Source organism: Melampsora larici-populina (genome assembly GCF_000204055.1).
Source record: "Melampsora larici-populina 98AG31 unplaced genomic scaffold MELLAscaffold_55, whole genome shotgun sequence".
NCBI classification, from domain to species: domain Eukaryota; kingdom Fungi; phylum Basidiomycota; class Pucciniomycetes; order Pucciniales; family Melampsoraceae; genus Melampsora; species Melampsora laricis-populina.
The window spans coordinates 373,013-383,858 of NW_006768819.1; the positions used below are offsets into that span (position 1 = coordinate 373,013).

The 10,846-nt window shown below is 44.2% G+C and overlaps 2 protein-coding genes across 2 annotated transcripts; both read left to right on the forward strand.

Annotated features, from left to right (window-relative positions):
• Nucleotides 1-2,371: 2,371 nt before the first annotated feature.
• Nucleotides 2,372-4,134, forward strand: MELLADRAFT_111601 (uncharacterized protein; the record flags this gene model as incomplete). The annotated part of the gene is made up of 5 exons (XM_007415924.1): nt 2,372-2,405; nt 2,452-2,601; nt 2,681-2,798; nt 3,493-3,565; nt 3,892-4,134. 5 exons carry the CDS (start codon nt 2,372-2,374, stop codon nt 4,132-4,134), a joined length of 618 nt encoding a protein of 205 aa, XP_007415986.1.
• Nucleotides 4,135-7,842: 3,708 nt separating this feature from the next.
• On the forward strand, nt 7,843-9,669 carry MELLADRAFT_117981 (uncharacterized protein; the record flags this gene model as incomplete). The annotated part of the gene is made up of 8 exons (XM_007415925.1): nt 7,843-7,877; nt 7,945-8,056; nt 8,124-8,268; nt 8,352-8,438; nt 8,697-8,773; nt 8,880-8,921; nt 9,026-9,276; nt 9,382-9,669. 6 exons carry the CDS (start codon nt 8,246-8,248, stop codon nt 9,667-9,669), a joined length of 768 nt encoding a protein of 255 aa, XP_007415987.1.
• Nucleotides 9,670-10,846: the final 1,177 nt, after the last annotated feature.

The window sequence follows — 10,846 nt, forward strand, 5'->3', positions numbered from 1 at the left end:
AGTGATGTCTGACTATCGATCATGCATGACTAATCAAAACTTTGAGGCGCAGATTTGTCTTAAGTCATGGGGTATTGGGTTATCTAAGTAAATCAATCTCAATGTTTCTTTCTCCTTGTTTGCTGTTTATTGTTTTATGTTCTATTTTTTTTTTCTATACACTCATTTGTATGTTTTGGTTTCTTTTTTTTTCTCTACACTCATTTGTTTGTTTTGTTTTTATTATTCTACACTCATTTGTTTTATTCTGAACTTTTTGGTGGTTGAATTTGATCGAATTTGATGTTATTGAGCGTACCTTTCAAGCTATCAAATGCGCTCAAAAAGGGCTTGCCCGACCCAGGGCTGGCCCGGTGTTGCCCGGTAGCTTTCAAAATGAACTCAGGTCCGAGGCCGTATCTGGCCCGGTCCCGGGCCGGTCCTGAAGCTCCAGGGCCGGGTCATAGCCCTAGCATCATTACAACAGGCTGCCAGTCCGATGTGAGAGAGAGCCTAACACATGACGCCCAAGTCCACACTGCCAGGCATTCCATGGGTCAGACCAAGCCAGTCTTGTCATCACAGGTGGCTCACAGCAATGACAACCAAGTTTATTTGTCCTTGCAGCAGATCTTGGAAAATTATGGGGTGAGCAGTTTGCTTCAGCTTGGTTATCAATGTGCTTGCATGCCGTCCCTTTCCAAAATGTGTGACAGCCTTGGTTTTGCAAAGTTTTTTTGTGAACTTTTCTACAAACAGCTTGGATCCAGTGAACACCCGCCTTTTTCACCCAAAGTCAAGATAGGACGCCAGTCCATCGGGGGTTGTTGCGGTTGATTTTGCTCAACAGCAACAATCAAACCCCGCTTACAAACTGGAATTGGATTTCCAGGTTCATTGTCAGGGAAATGTAAATAAATATCTGCAGACGTTGCTTACCGGTTCAATGCTTGTTCCAAAATCACAGCAACTTGTGCTATAACTTGTGCTATCGACGGATGCAACAAGTTTATAACATATGTCCATATGACTATCTGATGGCAATCCAAAGACTTGTGCCCTATGTTAAAGAATGGCACATGGAGTTGTTCACAATCGGATAAGTTTAACATTAACAACTCAAACCCAACATGCGTAATAAAAATGCTCGACGCTACTTGTCTCAATTTGTCCCAATGATTATTAAATTGAGATTCAATCTCTGGAGCACACAAATCACGTGGATCGACTCTGTATCTGCACCACAACTCTTGTTCATAACGGGCCAACCAAACACAAATTGAGTGCAAATGGAAGACTACTGCCATCATATCACTCTCTGTTTTTCGTGGTAACACGCCAGGTATCTCATCTTTCAATAGACGTCGGGTGGTAGGCAAAGCAGCGATTTGGGTTTGTCACGCAGGCCTCCAATTTCTTGTTGAACGTTGGTTCGGGTTGTTTGAAAACAAGACAGACATCCAGAAAAGGAGAAAAAACAATACGCTGTGTTCGGATGGTTGTTTGTCAATGCGTATCTCCAAGCCATAACTGGTGCCGTTCCCTAAAAACCCAAAACTTCCGCCCTCGGTAGACTCGCCGTTCGCTCAACTGAGATCTACATTATAAAGGTTATCGACCATGTCCGTTCGACAGTTATACCCAATGCAATTTGGCGTCGCAGCTTCTTACCATCCATGTTATAAGCTGTTTTGATGCATCAGGTTGTATCCTATTTCGATAACATGATTCCATGTCCTTGGGGAAGACTTTGTCAATCGTCCTACCGATGAGATCTTCTTGGAATCATTGCGGTGCCTTGTCTGCGACGTCTCAGTTGATCCGACGACGAGAAACGGAAACCCATGGTCTCGCTTTTCGGAAGGATCTCGTAAAGGTCAATGCAAAGCAAACATGCTCCAATCAGTGAGCTCACCAAGCTATATACCTGTAAAATATCCTACAATCCATACCATGAAAATGCTCTACGCTTTATACCTTGAAAATCCTCTACACTCTATACCTTGAAGATACTCCGCAATCTATACCTTGAAAATCTTCCATGAATCATACCTTGAAGATACTTTACTATTTATCTGAGTACAGATGCGAACCTGGTTTAGTATCTCAAATCGAAGTGATCTCATTCACATGGTACGGCGCTTGCCAATATGCTGCACGCAACCCTCAACAAAACCTCTCTACCTCACCGCGCTACCATTTCTCCTGAATGTTCTAAGGCGATTTAGTGGTAGCAGGAGTTCCGCTATTCAATCCTCGTACATAGAAATTGGGTTCTACGTCGAATCCGGACGCGATCCCCTTTCCCTAATTACTACGCTTCCTGAGGTTAAATAGGGTCAGTGAGAATCATTTTCTTAAGATAACGCAACATGCACTCTCGAAGTTCCTAATGAGTCGTGTCCAGGTTGTTCGTATTAAGTTCGGTGAGTGAGCTGACCTGAGCTGAAAAACCCGAACGTACTTATGCAGACTTATGGGTCATACCCCCTGATGAGACCGACTACAGACGACCGAGGATTTGTGAAGACACTGGGGCTCGGCCGTTCATGCCAAAAAACTATCCGGCTTCAAGTAGATTGAGTATTATCAAATACGAAGCCTCACGATCTAGTCTCGAGGGTAAGACTGGAGTTCCGACGATTGGATCATTATGAGGTCAAAGCAACGCAAATATAGGCATCCTTAATCCAGTCCATAGATCGCATCGAGGAAGTCATAAGTAAGGATGCAAGGTTTCAGCTCCCTTTCTATGCTCAAAACGCAAACACCATCCAAACACGTAAGAGGAGTCCAGGCCAGTATTGTTCCGGAGGAATGTTCGTATCTAGGGCTGTGCGCACAATAGAGAAGGGCTAGGAACGCCGTCGGGGATCTTTCGTATCAACTTAACCACGTTCTAATCTATTCTAGTGCTACATACAACATGTGCGTTCGATTATTAACCTTATCAACTTACACTGAAAAGTAGACTATGGAAGACAAAATCACAACGTGCCAGAAAGCACGCTCCATATGCTCTACAGGTATTAACGCAGCGATTTTGCAGCTGTCCCGGAATAGCAAAGTTCATTGAATGGCATCTGTGTTTGTCGTGATCCTTTCTCTTTGCATGAATTCGACTCATCAGACATGCTGTCTTGAATGCTAATTCATAGATCCTATCAAAGTGTTCCGTACTCTTAGTCTTGTCTCGAAGTCACATGTTTCGATAGTCATTCCGACCGTTGAAACGTCGCCAATGAAGTTGAAGAGCTGTACCGTTGAACAAAACCGCCCCGCTGTCATCCAAATGCCTCAAATCCGTAGAGGCGCTGAGGTTATCATCCAAACGCGTAAAAATCTAAAAAGACCTTCAAGAATTGAGTCCTGTTCGAGGAGAGCTTAGTGATTAGAGGTTCGAAGTGAGCTCTGGGAGCCATCGAAAGAAGAACCGCCAGTTTGAGACTTCGAATGTATTGAAAAGGATGTGGATAAGATGATAGTCAGAAACCTGATTTCGATGTAAGGTAGCAAAGCGGGACTGGATGAAAAAGGTACGGAGACGGTATGGGCCACGCACGTTGGAGTTAGGGTATGTTTACGTGTAAGTTTTGAAGCGAGATTCAGAGGTTCGAGCCGGTTCAACGTCCTTAGAGCCTCACACATCAAATGCTGCTGTTGAAGCTTGCGTGATCTGAATCAGGAGGAAAATGAATAACCTTGGAATCGTCGCCTGATCTGTGCGAACGGTGAGCGATCTGAAAGAGTGTCGTGAACCCATGATGAAACCGAGTTTGAGGCTGGAGTATCCGAAGTGCCATGTGTTTCGCGGGCTCACTTTAGAGGGTTTCTTTCTTTTTGTGTACAAAAAGGGAAAAATAGAAATACTCTCCATTTTGTACATAATTGATTGAATTACCCACAGTTTAGATATATTTTGTGAACATGGTTCAAATCTCAGCAGATATCTTTAAGTCCGACTTCGTGCGAGCTCAGTCTCACCCTTCAATAAAACAAGACGTGCTTAAACACTTAAACAACGGAAATCAAACAACTTGTCTTGACTTGTGTCAAGCTGAACACGAAGCTGAATGTGAATGTGATTCAGGTGATCATGAGGGTGGCTATTGTGCGGCTGTGGAACTCTGTATAGATAGAAATAAATTTGCTTGATTCAATTGTGACAGTGGGACAAAAATTTCGTTTCGCGACTTGCAATATGTACCAAGATTGCGACAGATCTTTTTCTTTTGCTCTTCTGTCCCCATCGCGTTTCTTTCCTATCTAGCCATGATGATAAATTTTGTTCAGTTAGATATTTCAAATCAAGAGAATGTATGTTCCCAGTGAAAAAGTGTGTGCGTGAGTTAGGTGATTGAGATTCAAGTGATTCTTTAGGATAATACGATCGACATGCTGAACTTTAATGGCCTTCAACCATATTGCTCATTATATAATCATACGCATTGAATTGGCTGATGGACGTGCTAGGTTCAAATAAGCTCAAAGTGTTGATTGAATTACGACTTGAATATCAAGAGTCCTTTTCGTCCTTTGATGTTCAGTGTCGGTCTGTGTCGGTGGATGGCCAGCCTCAACTTCTGGCGGCTCAAGCGTCGCCTCCCGGCAACAATCTGAATAACTCAAGCGTACATCTCAGCTTCTATAGATGACGCTTATGGAATCAGACCGCACTGAATCACCGCCGTGACACCCAAACTCTCTGGCATATGAGATACACATTTTGAATGTTCAGTCTCTTTGGGTACATATAGTTTATCTTTATCCAACATTATTATCCTTGTACTGCTACCTTGAAAGCTATCCTTCTAAGCTCTATGGCTGATTTCGGGGGACAGACTTTCGGAAGCTCCTATCGGAGTAGCCGAAGTTCGTGGCGCTGTGGCACTTGCGTCTCGTTCAACTACAAAACCTCAAGAGTGAACTTCTTTTTCTGATCTGATCCATCCAACATTTCCGCACATTTCCTATCCGATCACCTAATCTGATAGCGCGGGATGAAGCTGCATTCTTGGGTCTCTGAGGCCGTCTTTACCCAGATATCTGGAAGCCAAGGCTCAATTTGGCCTTTGAATAATCATCTGGATTAATCAAAGGCCAAGCACGTCTTCTATAATTATGTGTCTTACGAATACTAGAGTTGTGGATGGCAAGCTCGTCTCGTGATCAACTCGTTTTCCTTTTGATCAAATTGGTCTGCTGGATGCTTCTCAAATCCCACTCCACTCATCCTACACGGAGCTAAAGAAGCACGACAACCAGTCTACGATAAACATCGTTATCAAAGATAGTGGTGTGGCGTATTAAACGGAAAACTGCTTATCGCAGATAAGCTTGTGACGATTCTCTTCAGGTCACATATGTGGTCAACCGACTCGATTCTTCTCATCATGTACCGCCTTGTCATCAGCTAGAGCTTTTCACGCGTCTCACGTGACACCCAACGAATGATTGAAGATGATAGGAAGTCATACATAAACCCTTTTGGACTCATCGGCTTGCTGAGACGCATCATTACACATTTCCTCCAGCAATCTGTTGCTTTGATGGACTTAACGGTGTCATAAATCATATCGAAAAAGCCATCGAAGATCTTTAAGAGCCTCATGATGGAGTTGTGACTGTGTGGAGATGTATCAGACACCTGGTTTGCTATTTCGCGAGATGAATGTCATTCAAGCGTTCTGAATAGAAGTGTTCATTGTGTGGAAATTCCTGCAGCTCCAGGTACAAAGGAGTCGAACAAGTGAGCGATCTAAAATCACATTATCTCTGCAGCCACTAAGCCTGATCAGGACCCCCAAACAATGCTTCCACATCTAACACCGTGTCCGGGTAGTGTTCGCTCGTCGACGAGCGCGCACGACTTCCCTTTCTGCCTCAAAGGGAGTTGGTGTGCGCTCGTCGACTAGCAAAGCCTACACAGACACGGTGTAAAGCGTTGCAGTATTGCGGTCTTCATCAGATATGGGTGATGGTACGTATGCTTTTCAAGAATCTGAGTGATGTATGGATATTTCATCTACAAGAGAGATGACTTATAAGCAAGTCAAGATACCGTCCGGGTAGGGAGATGAATCCGACTGTCGGAGGGCCGGAGAACAATAAATTAAATCCTCTGTTGGTACCATGACTCAAGTTGTCTATAATTGTCCTTTTCTCACGCAAGAAGATTGCGTGGAAACATTTAGAAGGCTTCAACCTATAAATATTCAAAGATCAAAATTCTTTGAGGTGTTGAACATTCGATTCAAAGAGGCTATCATCAAACATCTAACAGAGATGTCGCGAGTGGTCATTTGGTAATATTCGTCACATGTGAACATATTGTTCATACCATCACAAGTATATTATGACGTCGCTATCGTTTTGGCCTCAGCTAGAGCTGCCATCAAGGAGGAAATTGGACTATGAAAGACTGGATTTTACGCATCGGCGAAGGACGTAAACTCTGCGGGTCTGATGGTCCTGAAATGATTTTACTCAAACCAAGAAACAACGAGCCTGATCTACACGTAAGATCCGGAAGCCAACTCTTTGGAGGGTACACTTCAACTAGAAGCGCCTCTCACGGGCTCAGCTTCTGGAAGAAGTCGCTATCATATGACGACGAAGCTATAGTTGATGAGATGATTTGTCATCTTCCGGAGCAGTATGTCCTGAAATTTAGCTTGTGTACCAAGCCTGCTACTAGCCAATCTGATCAGATCCCTCTTGCATCCATCATCTTTCCCGCTATTGCCGTAAACTATCACTTGAAATCAATCTTAATATCTCGATCACACAATGGTGCTAGGCTCCCATAGTGAATAGCGGTACACACATACCAGTGCCAGTGAACGTTCAAGGCTATCGATTTCACAATGCGTTCCTTACAGGACAGATTTTAGACGATGAAGAGTTCCAATTTCAAGAAAGTAGAAAATACAAAAGGCACCCACAGAAACTCTCGCGTGGAGAGAAAGTGCAAGGGACCCACGAATCAATTAGTCCGAGTTGCAGAGTTGCATCCACTGTCACATTTCAGTCATTTAAGTACGAGGATGATTCTTGGTTCCAGATTCACCCTTGTGACATCTAAAGTTATCGACATCTCGAATCTATCGCTGAAATAGCCAAGCAGCGGATGAAGTATATTCCCGAATCGCACTATGATACATACATCAGAGAGGAAGTCTTTGAGAGAATGTGAGTACCAGGACTGATCAAAAGATACAATCAAATGTCTACAGATTTGAGTCTCGCTAGCCGTAGGGGATCCTGGACAATTCGTATTTAGGTGCATCTTTATCTAGCCCCTAGGCCCAATATACATTTCGCCGTGAACAAGTGACAAACAGTGCAGTATGCCCTGATCTGAGAGGCTTTCGGGCGGACATACCTCTTGCAACGCAAATGATCTCTGTCCATGCGCCCTAAATGGCTCGCCAAACCCTTCATGAAGTCATTTCGCGTTCGGTAGATCAACGTCCTTGACGATTTTGGATTCGAGTATCCAATTGAAAATCACAAAAGTCCAAGCATGTAATGGATCTCAAATTACTCGCCTTCGGACTTTTTGCCCACATAAACACGATCTTAATGATCAATTGAAAATACTTATCAGTATGTCAGCGGGTAAATTCACAGACATGCCCGAAGCGGATCACTTGAGATGTATGTATAGACCTATCTTCGAACCATGCGCAGTAAATCAACGCCAAAGATGTCGGTAGATTGTGCTCTCGCAAGGGACTTTGTTAGGTTAGTCTTGCAAGGCAGTGTTAACTTTTCTCCACAAGGGCCTCTACGCTGAGTTCGGCTGAATAGGGCTGAATACAACACTTCATCCATCACTCCAATAACCCTTTTCTACCCGCAGATCCGTGACGCCTCCGCACCTATCGACAGAATATGTTTGTTGGTCTCATCTACTGCAACGCCGCACCCCCCCAAAAAAATAACTGATAGACACATCGATAGACACATCACACACTTTCTCGACAGAACAGTAACGATCGACAGGTCCCTCCTTTGCAGCACAACTTATTTTCAATCTCCACTTGTTCCAGGCGCCGGACGAGAATCTGACCAGGCATGTCGTCATAGTGAGAGTTGAGCTCTACGTTTGGATGCAACCGTCTCATATCGGGATCATTCAGTGTCTCGGCGCTAGATCGATTCTTTCTAGGTTGAATTGTCCTTTCGGGTGTTTTCGAATCGAAACTTATTCTCCTACACAAGACTTCTCGTCGGCATCCAGACTGTCTCCTACCGGCATCTTATGGTTTGGAGGTCACAAGAGATGTACGTGCGTGCGCACGTTCTTCGAGACTTCATCTTTATATAACTGGAATACAACTGGACTTTAAATGATATCCGTCTCACCGCAGAGCATTGGTGTCAGTAAGCACGCGGTTTAACTTCGGTGTTCTGGGCTCAATCTCGTTTTCAGGTGCAAGGAGAATGTCCTCACGGTGGGTTGAATCTGCTCTGAAAAAATGACTTAACCCCTCGAAAAACGTGATCGTCGCCCACCGTGAAGCGTGATCGGTTGCACAAGATATTTCATCAACTTTAGGGACCAATTTCAAGTCATCTTATTGTACTCTTTGGGTGGCAAAAGCGATTATACTTGAGCCACAACACCCAGACTCTGCCTCCTTCAAATCCATGTCTCAATGATCAGCTGATAGATCGCGGGCGCTAACAATTCTCTCGATGTTGAAACGTAGTTACGATGAGAACCCCCTCCAGGAATGGAGAAGGAGTCGATCATCAATTCCAGGAGATGGTGAAGGTGATGGAATAGGTGAGTGGACCGTGCGATGTATGTTCAGACTTATAAAGTGACTTTCACCAAAAGAAAGTGGAATGTAATTATATTTCTCTTATCTTCACCTGATCTGATATCCCAGTGACCAGGAGCAAATATCCATGTCCAGTTGGCGTGCTTACATGTACCTTTCTTCTTGTTGTCTCGGAGTCTTCTTCGTTTGAACCTTCTGGCAACTCTTGCTATGTTACTCACATCTGATGACATACTTATCCCTTATCTTGATAGTGAGAAATCGTCTTCCTCCCCCGACCAACTTGGTAGGATCACTCACTAGGCAAATCCTACGTCCTGGGCCACATTCTCCAAGCCAAGTTAATCGAGCCCGCGACTATTTCGGTCCGACTTGTCCTTCCTATAACAAACTCGATCCACTCACATCAAATGAGATGTCCTCACGCTCACTCTTGAGTAAATTCTTATCTCAACCGGACAACGATAGCCGGTCAGGAACTTGGTCAGATAGATATGAATCCACGGTAGAGAGTAGTAGATCGGCTTTTCGTTCCAGCTTCCAGGTTTGAGATTATGCCTCAAATCTTTTGAAGACTTGATAATCTGATTTTGGCGTTTGATTACCCTAGAACAGTTCCCAGTTCCAGCCCCCGGATAGGTCGAGCTGGGACAGTAGAGATATCGGGGAACGAAGGAATCTTGCACAAGGCTCGCGTGAACAAGAAAGGCGACGCGATGAAGTGCACGGCTCTAGTGATGCTCCAGCACCCAACATGAGTCGATTGCAATATTCAGACATACATTCACACGATGAAGAAGATAATCAAGCGACGACGTCCCAGGGGACATCAGCTGGTGCGGCCGATATACACCCGATCAGGCTGGTCAATCGATATGGCGAAGAAGAATTTAGGTAATTGCTCGGCTTCCACACTATGAAAACCATGACTTGTGTGATAAAGTGTCGTATTGCATTCTGATGGTAGAAGTTTGTATCTCATATCTTTGACACAGGTGCCCTGATTGTTTGTGCATTCGTCGCAGTGATGCACGAAAGACGTACTGATGAGTTGTGTTACGTATTCACGCACGGCACCTCGCGAGCGTAGGCAATCGTAGGTGCAAGAGCGAATCAAGTTTTGAAAGGCACAAGTTGACCTGTACACATCGAATGGGTGTGTAGGATCTTCATATTCATTTCGGCATCATGCCGAGAATGTTTCAGTCATTCCAATGAAATTCCATGACATTGAACTGATTGCCGATCTTGAACAACGGTCGGTGGTAGGACCGTTGAAATTGGAGTGCAGATACTGCAAACGACCGTACACATATGTCGGGTACTTGGCAAAGCACGAGACAGAATGTGAGAAGATGCATCCAGTGAGTCTTTGTCCATCAGGTCTTGTTTCGTCACCCCACCCGTATATACCATATCACATAGTGAACTCGGGGGATGACGTTTGTATTCCTAGGCGGCTCAATTATACCGGTCGAGATAGTGAGCAGTGTAAGGATTCTGGGCTCTGATCAGTGTTCCAAGGAGATCGATCAGACTGAAGAGCATCTTCTACATACCGGCCGCCCACTTCTTGATATCGCAAGTGACGACTTTGGAAAACATGCGAGTACGACCTAGTACGAGGTTGATTCTTGTAGGAGTTTGCAAATTGCTGCAAATTGAGCGCCTCGCCAGAGCTTATGTTGCACATTTAGGTAGTGGAAGCAATGCACTGAATGCAACCAAAGTCAAAAATATGATCATATATCCAACTCCTGTTTTCCCTCAAGGTCTTTGAGACCGAGGATTCAAGTCTGGATTCGGGAGAATTCCAATGTGTATACTGAGGGCGTGGACGCGGCTGCGCAGACAGGGCCTAGTCAAGCTTATATAGCACATAAGCGTCCAAAACAGAAAGAGTTGACCCGTTAAGAATATTAACTGCTGAGTTGAAAGCGTGACACTAGGAGGTTTCAAGTCGAAGGTTTTTACAGATGTTTATGCTGCAACAACTTGCCCGTTGTTGTAAAACATGCGTAATTTTTTTAAAGCAGGACAACTTTTTAGGTGTCCCAAATTAAAAATATGTAAAA